We start from the raw sequence: 13,215 nt of genomic DNA on the forward strand, positions 1-13,215 counted from the left end.
AATAGCATTGAATTATATATCAGTCGAAAGAGGAGCTCAAAATCTATCCACTGGCCCAATTTGAGATCGATCAAACAAACGGTTTACGAGTTATGGTCAAAAATAAAAAAATTGAAAAATTTTCATCGTTTGAGTCGCAATTTTTTTTCGCGAAAAATCGACTATCAAATTTTCGACTTTTAAGCACTTTTTCTGACGTAAAATGAGCCGAGAAAAACGATGGCGCAAACCGCATCTCAATATCTCTAATAGTTTCCGAGATATTTAACTTTGAAAATTGGGAAAAATGAGAAAAAATGAAAATCAACTATCCGAAATTTTGATCAGCCATAACTCAGTTATTTGTTGTCGGATCTGAATTTAAATCCCAGATTTGGAATCTGCGTAAAGTTCTGCGTTCAACGATGTATAATAACTCGAGTTTACTCTAAAAAATAAGCGAGATATCGATATGAGAAGTTTGGCCATAGTTTTAGTCATGAATTTTTGCGAAAATTTGCAAATTTCGACTTTTGGAAAATCTAAAAACGATTTCTTATGTAAAAAATCGCGAGAAAAACGATGCCGCAAACCGCATTCCAATATCTGAAATAGTTTTCGAGATATCGAGCATGAATTGTTTGGAACCTTCAAAAATTTGGCCATCTGGCGACAACCCAAAAATTCAAACGGCCATAACTCAGTTATTTGTTGTCGGATATGAATTTAAATTCCAGATTTGGATTCAGCGTGAGATTCTGCGTAAAATGAGTCAAAATTTATTGAGTTTACCCAAGAAATAAAGAAAGCATTGACCAAAAACTGTTTGGAAGTGGTCATTTTGGGGTGATTTTCAATCACTATTTTTAATGTAAAAACGACGTTTAATACCTTTGTATTATATATCATTCGAAAGAGGAGCTCGAAATCTATCCACTGGCCCAATTTGAGATCGATCAAACAAACGGTTTACGAGTTATGGTCAAAAATAAAAAAAAATAAAAATTTTCATCGTTTGAGTCGCAATTTTTTTTCGCGAAAAATCGACTATCGAATTTTGGGCTTTTAAGCACTTTTTCTAACGTAAAATGAGCCGAGAAAAACGATGGCGCAAACCGCATCTCAATATCTCTAATAGTTTCCGAGATATTTAACTTTGAAAATTGGGAAAAATGAGAAAAAATGAAAATCAACTATCCGAAACTTTGATCGGCCATAACTCGGTTATTTGTTGTCGGATCTGAATTTAAATCCCAGATTTGGAATCTGCGTAAAATTCTGCGTTCACTGATGTATAATAACTCGAGTTTACTCTAAAAAATAAGCGAGATATCGATATGAGAAGTTTGGCCATAGTTTTAGTCATGAATTTTTGCGAAAATTTGCAAATTTCGACTTTTGGAAAATCTAAAAACGATTTCTTATGTAAAAAATCGCGAGAAAAACGATGCCGCAAACCGCATTCCAATATCTGAAATAGTTTTCGAGATATCGAGCATGAATTGTTTGGAACCTTCAAAAATTTGACCATCTGGCGACAACCCAAAAATTCAAACGGCCATAACTCAGTTATTTGTTGTCGGATCTGAATTTAAATTCCAGATTTGGATTCAGCGTGAGATTCTGCGTAAAATGAGTCAAAATTTATTGAGTTTACCTACGAAATAAAGAAAGCATTGACCAAAAACTGTTTGGAAGTGGTCATTTTGGGGTGATTTTCAATCAATGTTTTCAAAATGAAAATGACGTTTAATAGCATTGAATTATATATCAGTCGAAAGAGGAGCTCAAAATCTATCCACTGGCCCAATTTGAGATCGATCAAACAAACGGTTTACGAGTTATGGTCAAAAATAAAAAAATTGAAAAATTTTCATCGTTTGAGTCGCAATTTTTTTTCGCGAAAAATCGACTATCAAATTTTCGACTTTTAAGCACTTTTTCTGACGTAAAATGAGCCGAGAAAAACGATGGCGCAAACCGCATCTCAATATCTCTAATAGTTTCCGAGATATTTAACTTTGAAAATTGGGAAAAATGAGAAAAAATGAAAATCAACTATCCGAAATTTTGATCAGCCATAACTCAGTTATTTGTTGTCGGATCTGAATTTAAATCCCAGATTTGGAATCTGCGTAAAGTTCTGCGTTCAACGATGTATAATAACTCGAGTTTACTCTAAAAAATAAGCGAGATATCGATATGAGAAGTTTGGCCATAGTTTTAGTCATGAATTTTTGCGAAAATTTGCAAATTTCGACTTTTGGAAAATCTAAAAACGATTTCTTATGTAAAAAATCGCGAGAAAAACGATGCCGCAAACCGCATTCCAATATCTGAAATAGTTTTCGAGATATCGAGCATGAATTGTTTGGAACCTTCAAAAATTTGGCCATCTGGCGACAACCCAAAAATTCAAACGGCCATAACTCAGTTATTTGTTGTCGGATATGAATTTAAATTCCAGATTTGGATTCAGCGTGAGATTCTGCGTAAAATGAGTCAAAATTTATTGAGTTTACCCAAGAAATAAAGAAAGCATTGACCAAAAACTGTTTGGAAGTGGTCATTTTGGGGTGATTTTCAATCACTATTTTTAATGTAAAAACGACGTTTAATACCTTTGTATTATATATCATTCGAAAGAGGAGCTCGAAATCTATCTACTGGCTCAATTTGAGATCGATCAAACAAACGGTTTAGGAGTTATGGCCAAAAATAAAAAAAAATAAAAATTTTCATCGTTTGAGTCGCAATTTTTTTTCGCGAAAAATCGACCATCGAATTTTGGGCTTTTAAGCACTTTTTCTAACGTAAAATGAGCCGAGAAAAACGATGGCGCAAACCGCATCTCAATATCTCTAATAGTTTCCGAGATATTTAACTTTGAAAATTGGGAAAAATGAGAAAAAATGAAAATCAACTATCCGAAACTTTGATCGGCCATAACTCGGTTATTTGTTGTCGGATCTGAATTTAAATCCCAGATTTGGAATCTGCGTAAAATTCTGCGTTCACTGATGTATAATAACTCGAGTTTACTCTAAAAAATAAGCGAGATATCGATATGAGAAGTTTGGCCATAGTTTTAGTCATGAATTTTTGCAAAAATTTGCAAATTTCGACTTTTGGAAAATCTAAAAACGATTTCTTATGTAAAAAATCGCGAGAAAAACGATGCCGCAAACCGCATTCCAATATCTGAAATAGTTTTCGAGATATCGAGCATGAATTGTTTGGAACCTTCAAAAATTTGGCCATCTGGCGACAACCGAAAAATTCAAACGGCCATAACTCAGTTATTTGTTGTCGGATCTGAATTTAAATTCCAGATTTGGATTCAGCGTGAGATTCTGCGTAAAATGAGTCAAAATTTATTGAGTTTACCTACGAAATAAAGAAAGCATTGACCAAAAACTGTTTGGAAGTGGTCATTTTGGGGTGATTTTCAATCACTATTTTTAATGTAAAAACGACGTTTAATTTCGACTTTTGGAAAATCTAAAAACGATTTCTTATGTAAAAAATCGCGAGAAAAACGATGCCGCAAACCGCATTCCAAAATTACGAATTTTACTGCACGTGACCATCAAATGCACTCGTCTAAAGTTGGTAGCAGCCCCTAGGGATGTTTATTGGTAACAGTTAACGTCTAGCGCAAGTTTGCCAAAAACCATAAATGGAGAGAAAAGAAAACAAACCTTCCATCCTTCCTCAAACAAGCAGCGATGCATCCAGAATTCCAGATCTCGCGTTTTCAAAAAACCAATAAAAATTCTCTATAAACTTCCATTCCTTGATGTTTCTTTGACTTCACAAAATAGCTGACAAGACACCAGATGACCTTCAGAGCCTTTGTAGTATTTTCTTTCTTGACAACTGCATCTCGATGATACTTTGTTTCCGTTGGTTGAGTTCCTTTGAGCCTTCTCTGGAGAAACACTCGTTTTTTGCTCGTAGACTCATCAGGTTTGAAAACGTTGCAAACTTCGTGCTCCCGCAATGAAATCAGCAACACTCTGAACATTTCCCAGTCACTGAACGACATCTTCAACCACTGGAAAAAGAACATTTGACTTTGACTTAAAACATGTTTAAATTTAACCTTTTTCATCCACATTGCAGTAAAGCAGCACCTTTTTCATGATGTTATGCTCCTTGATCAATTCACTGTTCTCTGGGAGCACTGAATGGGTGGTTTCTTCAATTCTGTGCAATAACTTGCAGAGTCCTTTAGCGTTGAGCGACGACAACCGCCTTTTCGACATCTTAGGCTATGGGTATCATCCATCGATTCAGTCTCTTAATAATAAACTCTGGTAATGAAGTTGGAACTTGAAATACCACGAAACATTTCAAGGCTGGAATTCAAACAGTTTTCAGCTTACCTGCGTTTAAAAATTTCAAAAAGACCCATCAATTTGTTGCAAATCAACTCCAACTCTAAATAGCTTCAAATGAACTTCTTAACTTGTGTAATTTCTTTGCTACCATGCCCAGAAGAACGAGAAAGTAAACAGTAAAGAATTCTGGTAGTCTCTTGTGCAAGCAGGATCGTTGTTAATCATTTGTTGTACTCTGAAAATAAGTTTAGTAAATCATGAACATAACCTCAATGTGTGCTGTCAAAATATTCAAGTTAAGACATACGTTAAGATAGAGACACAATACCATTTTTAAATAATTAATAGAATCGTAACCAAGTCGTGAATGTTAAATCAGACTTCAGATTCTTACTCCTGAGGACAAAATTAATAAAAAGAGTATTTTCTTGCTTTAATTTTCATCGAAAAACTGCAAACCAAATAAAAGTTTCAAAAATTAATAAAAAATTAACGGAGCGTCGGATCGAAAAATCTTTGACGGATTCTTGTTCCTGAGGTCCAAATTGATGGAAAAAGTCGGTTTCAAAGAGATTTTATTTTTTGTCAAAATCGCCAAAATCCATGGGTTAACCCCTTTGAACTTTTTTTGGCGAAAAACACGAAAGTTTTCAGATCGACACGAAACTTTGCACATGGCATAATTCGACATTTCTACATCCATTTCTGGTCTCCGTTCCTCGCTATCTGTGAGATTTTTTGAGAAAATGCAAATTAAAAATTTCAAAATTCAATTTCCCGCGTCAAGCGATATGTCAACGAAGCATAGAATCTTGGACATGCGTCAACAGATCTGTCCTATCTTTAGTCCATAAATAATATTAAATAAAATATTAACAAAGTCGTAAATCTTAAATCAAAGTTTTGATTCGTTTTTCTGAGGTTAAAATTAACAAGTTAAGTAGTTTATTGTATTTATTTACACTGAAAAATGAATGCATAATGTGTGTATAATTGGTTGCCTACCTACATTGCAAATTTTAAGTAAACTTATAATTACGTTTTGAATCCGACTTTAGAGTACAGAATCTTGTTCCTGAAGTCTAAATTAATGAAAAAAAAATGTTTCAAGAGGGTTTCGATTAAATTTCAAATATCAGTCGCGAAGAAACCTGTTTAGTTTTCAACCAATCACACACAGCCCAAATAAGAACCGGCAAATTTAAAGAAATTTATTAATAACACAAACATTAACATGAATAAATTAATGAGTACAAAGTTTCTACTTAAAAACTACAACAGGACTGAGAAAGACGTTGAAAACCGCCTCGACTACACTCCTTACATTAAATCTCGCTTCTTTCGGTCTTTTGACCGTCGTTAAATTGTTGTTACTACAAGCGAGACAGCCGATTTCGTCTAACCCGACTTGTACCTTGAACCCCCCACCTCGTTGTTGAAAAGTGTCCCCCCTTAAAATCCCCGCTTGCACTTTCGTGGTGATTTCGAACGTGTACAAGTTGTACCTCTTGTCGATTTGATCGCGCTGTAAAACGAGCTGCACTCTTCGCGGACTGCTTGCGTGATCGAAGATGGTGCGAAAACTGTTCGAAACCGAGCGGATTTTAATATCGTTTTTCAGTTTTCTGGGTTGATTTCAGGAGGATTAGAACCGAGAAGACGACTTGGATGAAAGCCGTGAATTTCTTGTACCGTGTTTGGGCGGTGAGGACCACGAAGAGGCAGAGAGACTGAAGATGAGGCCGGTGAAAACGAAGAAGGGCTAAGCTTCCGCGGAGTCAACGTCACGTGCATCGGAAGTCGTGGAACTCTCGCTTCACCTGCAACATTTGGAACGTGACAACTTGTCACTAGCATCAGCACCACCAGCAGCTGCGTTTCTGACTTCGCCAAAAAGAAAAAGGCTAGGAACCATACCAACTTCAAGTACAAGATCTTAAGGGCTAGATGTGGGTGGAGAATCGACCTCTGGACGGACCAAAGGGATGTGATCCAAAGCCTTCAGATCAGGATGGGATTAACAATGGGTAAATGTCCGTGGGAATAATCCACCGTGGCCGATGGGTAAAATGATGTATAATAACGCAAGTTTACACCAAAAAACAAGCGAGATATCGATATGAGAAGTTTGGCATTGTTTTTTTAATCATGAATTTTCGCGAAAATTTGTTTCATAAAAATATTATAATCTTCTATAACTAGACATTTAACAATCGTAGATAATATATATTAAAGAGCCACTTTGGGGTGATAAAAAATGACATAATAATTAAGTAGAAGCGAAAATTGCAAACGATTTGAGCACTTGTTTAGAAATGATAAGACAACAACGCTCGAATTCTGTTTTCGTGTTTGACGATCATCGCCTTCAACTTTCTTATTTCGTCGGCGAATTCTGGCAACGTTTTCTCCTAAATCAACAAAATTAGTTTAAGAAAAACCACAAACCTAAACTTGTGTTTGGTTTTGAGTCTTCCCCGATTTCGAAGAGCTTCGACACAGAAATGATCGCTTTCGATTCCATCCTTGAGCGAAATCAACAGACTCTTCAGTCGACAGCGCGCGCGCGCGCGCGCCGCACTGTCACCCAAAGTATCTGGATAGTCCGGTCAGTCCGGAGTTGTTTAGCCTCTAAAACCTCGAGATTTCGCATCCTCTCTTCGGCATCATTCCTATGCCTGAGTTGAGTGTTGATGTAATATCACGCCTTCCACCATCTTCCTTCCTGCAAGAAGTGTAAAAAAGTTTCATCAAGAACATGTTTGTTTATCTCACCTGAAAAACTCTTCTTACTCTGTGCAGTCAATTGCTGTTTCTTCACGGCAAAGCTTTTAATTGCGCCTGCTTCTTGACCAACAGGAAAGACAACAAAGTTGTGTTAAGCTGCAACTAAGAGATTAAGGTGAGACCATGAATGGAGAGAAAAGAAAACAAACAAACCTTCCATCCTTCCTGAACAAACAGATCTCGCGTTTTCAAGAAACCAATAAATGATGTTTCCTTGACTTCACAAAATAGCTCACAAGACACCAGATGACCTTCAGAGCCTTTGTAGTACATATTTTCTTTCTTGACAACTGCATCTCGATGATGCTCTGTTTCCGTTGGTTGAGTTCCTTTGGCTCTTCTCTAGAGGAGAATACTCGTTTTCTGCTCGTAGACTCAACATTGCAAACTTCGTGCTCCCGCAATGCAATAAGGCAACACTTGAAACATCTCCCAGTCACTGAACGACATCTTCAACCACTGGAAAAAGAACATTTGACTTTGAATTTAACCTTTTTCATCCATATTGCAGTAAAGCAGCACCTTTTTCGTGATGGATCAATTCACTGTACTCTGGGAGCACTGAATGGGTGGTTTCTTCAATTCTGTGCAATAACTTGCAGAGTCCTTCAGCGTTGAGCGACGACAACCGCCTTTTCGACATCTTAGGCTATGGGTATCATCCATCGATTCAGTCTCTTTAATAATAAACTCTGGTAATGAAGTTGGAACCTGGAAATACCACGAAACATTTCAAGGCTGGAATTCAAACAGTTTTCAGCTTACCTGCGTTTAAAAATTTCAATAAAGACCCATCAATTTGTTGCAAATCAACTCCAACTCTAAATAGCTTCAAATGAACTTCTTAACTTGTGTAATTTCTTTGCTACCATGCCCAGAAGAACGAGAAAGTAAACAGTAAAGAATTCTGGTAGTCTCTTGTGCAAGCAGGATCGTTGTTAATCATTTGTTGTACTCTGAAAATAAGTTTAGTAAATCATGAACATAACCTCAATGTGTGCTGTCAAAATATTCAAGTTAAGACATACGTTAAGATAGAGACACAATACCATTTTTAAATAATTAATAGAATCGTAACCAAGTCGTGAATGTTAAATCAGACTTCAGATTCTTACTCCTGAGGACAAAATTAATAAAAAGAGTATTTTCTTGCTTTAATTTTCATCGAAAAACTGCAAACCAAATAAAAGTTTCAAAAATTAATAAAAAATTAACGGAGCGTCGGATCGAAAAATCTTTGACGGATTCTTGTTCCTGAGGTCCAAATTGATGGAAAAAGTCGGTTTCAAAGAGATTTTATTTTTTGTCAAAATCGCCAAAATCCATGGATTAACCCCTTTGAACTTTTTTTGGCGAAAAACACGAAAGTTTTCAGATCGACACGAAACTTTGCACATGGCATAATTTGACATTTCTACATCCATTTCTGGTCTCCGTTCCTCGCTATCTGTGAGATTTTTTGAGAAAATGCAAATTAAAAATTTTAAAATTCAATTTCCCGCGTCAAGCAATCTGTCAACGAAGCATAGAAGCTAGGACATGCGTCAACAGTCTTTAGTCCATAAATAATATTAAATAAAATATTAACAAAGTCGTAAATCTTAAATCAAAGTTTTGATTCGTTTTTCTGAGGTTAAAATTAACAAGTTAAGTAGTTTATTGTATTTATTTACACCGAAAAATGAATGCATAATGTGTGTATAATTGGTTGCCTATCTACATTGCAAATTTTAAGTAAACTTATAATTACGTTTTGAATCCGACTTTAGAGTACAGAATCTTGTTCCTGAAGTCTAAATTAATAAAAAAAATGTTTTAAGAAGGTTTCGATTAAATTTCAAATATCAGTCGCGAAGAAACCTGTTTAGTTTTCAACCAATCACACACAGCCCAAATAAGAACCGGCAAATTTAAAGAAATTTATTAATAACACGAACATTAACATGAATAAATTAATGAGTACAAAGTTTCTACTTAAAAACTACAACAGGACTTAGAAAGACGTTGAAAACCGCCTCGACTACACTCCTTACATTAAATCTCGCTTCTTTCGGTCTTTTGACCGTCGTTAAATTGTTGTTACTACAAGCGAGACAGCCGATTTCGTCTAACCCGACTTGTACCTTGAACCCCCCACCTCGTTGTTGAAAAGTGTCCCCCCTTAAAATCCCCGCTTGCACTTTCGTGGTGATTTCGAACGTGTACAAGTTGTACCTCTTGTCGATTTGATCGCGCTGTAAAACGAGCTGCACTCTTCGCGGACTGCTTGCGTGATCGAAGATGGTGCGAAAACTGTTCGAAACCGAGCGGATTTTAATATCGTTTTTCAGTTTTCTGGGTTGATTTCAGGAGGATTAGAACCGAGAAGACGACTTGGATGAAAGCCGTGAATTTCTTGTACCGTGTTTGGGCGGTGAGGACCACGAAGAGGCAGAGAGACTGAAGATGAGGCCGGTGAAAACGAAGAAGGGCTAAGCTTCCGCGGAGTCAACGTCACGTGCATCGGAAGTCGTGGAACTCTCGCTTCACCTGCAACATTTGGAACGTGACAACTTGTCACTAGCATCAGCACCACCAGCAGCTGCGTTTCTGACTTCGCCAAAAAGAAAAAGGCTAGGAACCATACCAACTTCAAGTACAAGATCTTAAGGGCTAGATGTGGGTGGAGAATCGACCTCTGGACGGACCAAAGGGATGTGATCCAAAGCCTTCAGATCAGGATGGGATTAACAATGGGTAAATGTCCGTGGGAATAATCCACCGTGGCCGATGGGTAAAATGATGTATAATAACGCAAGTTTACACCAAAAAACAAGCGAGATATCGATATGAAAAGTTTGGCATTGTTTTTTTAATCATGAATTTTCGCGAAAATTTGTTTCATAAAAATATTATAATCTTCTATAACTAGACATTTAACAATCGTAGATAATATATATTAAAGAGCCACTTTGGGGTGATAAAAAATGACATAATAATTAAGTAGAAGCGAAAATTGCAAACGATTTGAGCACTTGTTTAGAAATGATAAGACAACAACGCTCGAATTCTGTTTTCGTGTTTGACGATCATCGCCTTCAACTTTCTTATTTCGTCGGCGAATTCTGGCAACGTTTTCTCCTAAATCAACAAAATTAGTTTAAGAAAAACCACAAACCTAAACTTGTGTTTGGTTTTGAGTCTTCCCCGATTTCGAAGAGCTTCGACACAGAAATGATCGCTTTCGATTCCATCCTTGAGCGAAATCAACAGACTCTTCAGTCGACAGCGCGCGCGCGCGCGCGCCGCACTGTCACCCAAAGTATCTGGATAGTCCGGTCAGTCCGGAGTTGTTTAGCCTCTAAAACCTCGAGATTTCGCATCCTCTCTTCGGCATCATTCCTATGCCTGAGTTGAGTGTTGATGTAATATCACGCCTTCCACCATCTTCCTTCCTGCAAGAAGTGTAAAAAAGTTTCATCAAGAACATGTTTGTTTATCTCACCTGAAAAACTCTTCTTACTCTGTGCAGTCAATTGCTGTTTCTTCACGGCAAAGCTTTTAATTGCGCCTGCTTCTTGACCAACAGGAAAGACAACAAAGTTGTGTTAAGCTGCAACTAAGAGATTAAGGTGAGACCATGAATGGAGAGAAAAGAAAACAAACAAACCTTCCATCCTTCCTGAACAAACAGATCTCGCGTTTTCAAGAAACCAATAAATGATGTTTCCTTGACTTCACAAAATAGCTCACAAGACACCAGATGACCTTCAGAGCCTTTGTAGTACATATTTTCTTTCTTGACAACTGCATCTCGATGATGCTCTGTTTCCGTTGGTTGAGTTCCTTTGGCTCTTCTCTAGAGGAGAATACTCGTTTTCTGCTCGTAGACTCAACATTGCAAACTTCGTGCTCCCGCAATGCAATAAGGCAACACTTGAAACATCTCCCAGTCACTGAACGACATCTTCAACCACTGGAAAAAGAACATTTGACTTTGAATTTAACCTTTTTCATCCATATTGCAGTAAAGCAGCACCTTTTTCGTGATGGATCAATTCACTGTACTCTGGGAGCACTGAATGGGTGGTTTCTTCAATTCTGTGCAATAACTTGCAGAGTCCTTCAGCGTTGAGCGACGACAACCGCCTTTTCGACATCTTAGGCTATGGGTATCATCCATCGATTCAGTCTCTTTAATAATAAACTCTGGTAATGAAGTTGGAACCTGGAAATACCACGAAACATTTCAAGGCTGGAATTCAAACAGTTTTCAGCTTACCTGCGTTTAAAAATTTCAATAAAGACCCATCAATTTGTTGCAAATCAACTCCAACTCTAAATAGCTTCAAATGAACTTCTTAACTTGTGTAATTTCTTTGCTACCATGCCCAGAAGAACGAGAAAGTAAACAGTAAAGAATTCTGGTAGTTTCTTGTTAAATCATGAACATAACCTCAATGTGTGCTGTCAAAATAGTCAAGTTAAGACATACGTTAAGATAGAGACACAATAATTTTTAACAATTAATAGAATCGTAACCAAGTCGTGAATGTTAAATCAGACTTTAGATTCTTACTCCTGAGGACAAAATTAATAAAAAGAGTATTTTCTTGCTTTAATTTTCATCGAAAAACTGCAAACCAAATAAAAGTTTGAAAAATTAATAAAACATTAACGGAGCGTCTGATCGAAAAATCTTTGACGGATTCTTGTTCCTGAGGTCCAAATTGATGGAAAAAGTCGGTTTCAAAGAGATTTTATTTTTTGTCGAAATCGCCAAAAATCCATGATGTTTAGTCTTTGAACTTTTTTTGGCGAAAAACGCGAAAGTTCGCAGATCGACACGAAACTATGCACATGGCATAATTTGACATTTCCACATCCATTTTTGGTCTCCGTTCCTCGCTATCTGCAAGATTTTTTGAGAAAATGCAAATTAAAAATTTTAAAATTCAATTTCCCGCGTCAAGCAATCTGTCAACGAAGCATAGAAGCTAGGACATGCGTCAACAGTCTTTAGTCCATAAATAATATTAAATAAAATATTAACAAAGTCGTAAATCTTAAATCAAAGTTCAGATTCGTTTTTCTGAGGTTAAAATTAACAAGTTAAGTAGTTTATTGTATTTATTTACACCGAAAAGTGAGAGAAGTTTTTCCTTAAAAGCCACCTAGCGGAATAACGCCGAAGTTGATAGTTCACGCCTCCTCTCACCAGAGGGCTAAACTTTTGTTTTTAAAACTTACAATTTTTGAATCAAAACCATTTGCAGGAATAAGGAAGAATGATAAAAAACAATACCCTCAAATTAAACTAAAGGAGTATTAATAAAATAAAAAAACACAAACTCGACACTCTCCCTCCTTCTTGCAAAAAGTGTGAAAAAGTTTCATTAGTTTCATTCATGTTTGTTGGCTTACCTAAAAAAGACGAGGGAAACAATCTGAAATGGACGAAACTATCCATTCTTAATTAATGGTAATTGATTATTGCTCTAATTCCAACTGATCCAAGAGCCAAGAGCCAAGGTTAGTCCTTCGCAAGTGGCGCTTCCTCAAAAATATCTCATTTAACGACTTCTTCAATTCTTGTAGATCATTGTTGTTTTTATATGCTGATGTAACCGCAGCCAGCTTGTCGGACATTTCAGTGCTCATTTCTTTTTCCGACTAAAACAAACCAAATAGTTTTAGGTGTTAATCTTCCTCTGATACTACAAAAGCCATGACATCATAAAGACACTAAATTTAAATCCCAAATTTACAATCTGCGTAAAATTCTGCGTTCACTGATGTATAATAACTCAAGTTTACTCTAAAAAATAAGCGAGATATCGATATGAGAAGTTTGGCCATAGTTTTAGTCATGAATTTTTGCGAAAATTTGCAAATTTCGACTTTTGGAAAATCTAAAAACGATTTCTTATGTAAAAAATCGCGAGAAAAACGATGCCGCAAACCGCATTCCAATATCTGAAATAGTTTTCGAGATATCGAGCATGAATTGTTTGGAACCTTCAAAAATTTGGCCATCTGGCGACAACCCAAAAATTCAAACGGCCATAACTCAGTTATTTGTTGTCGGATCTGAATTTAAATTCCAGATTTGGATTCAGCGTGAGAT

At 36.5% G+C, this 13,215-nt stretch overlaps 1 protein-coding gene across 2 annotated transcripts; it reads right to left on the reverse strand.

Annotated features, from left to right (window-relative positions):
- Positions 1-3,662: 3,662 nt before the first annotated feature.
- On the reverse strand, positions 3,663-4,594 carry LOC148166876 (kinase D-interacting substrate of 220 kDa-like). 2 transcript variants are annotated; one of them, XM_088047984.1, is made up of 3 exons: positions 4,368-4,594; positions 4,085-4,313; positions 3,924-4,036 (listed from the first exon to the last, which is right to left on the reverse strand). In XM_088047984.1, exons 2-3 carry the CDS (start codon positions 4,245-4,247, stop codon positions 4,014-4,016), a joined length of 186 nt encoding a protein of 61 aa, XP_087904110.1. In that variant the 5' UTR covers positions 4,248-4,313; positions 4,368-4,594; the 3' UTR covers positions 3,924-4,013. The 2 variants fall into 2 exon arrangements, with proteins under 2 accessions (XP_087904109.1, XP_087904110.1); XM_088047983.1 differs by lacking the exon at positions 4,368-4,594 and having other exon boundaries at positions 3,663-4,036; positions 4,085-4,192.
- Between the last annotated feature and the right edge of the window lie 8,621 nt (positions 4,595-13,215).

Source organism: Gnatocerus cornutus, chromosome 10 (genome assembly GCF_029298725.1).
Source record: "Gnatocerus cornutus isolate USDA-ARS CGAHR chromosome 10, icGnaCorn1.1, whole genome shotgun sequence".
NCBI lineage: Eukaryota > Metazoa > Arthropoda > Insecta > Coleoptera > Tenebrionidae > Gnatocerus > Gnatocerus cornutus.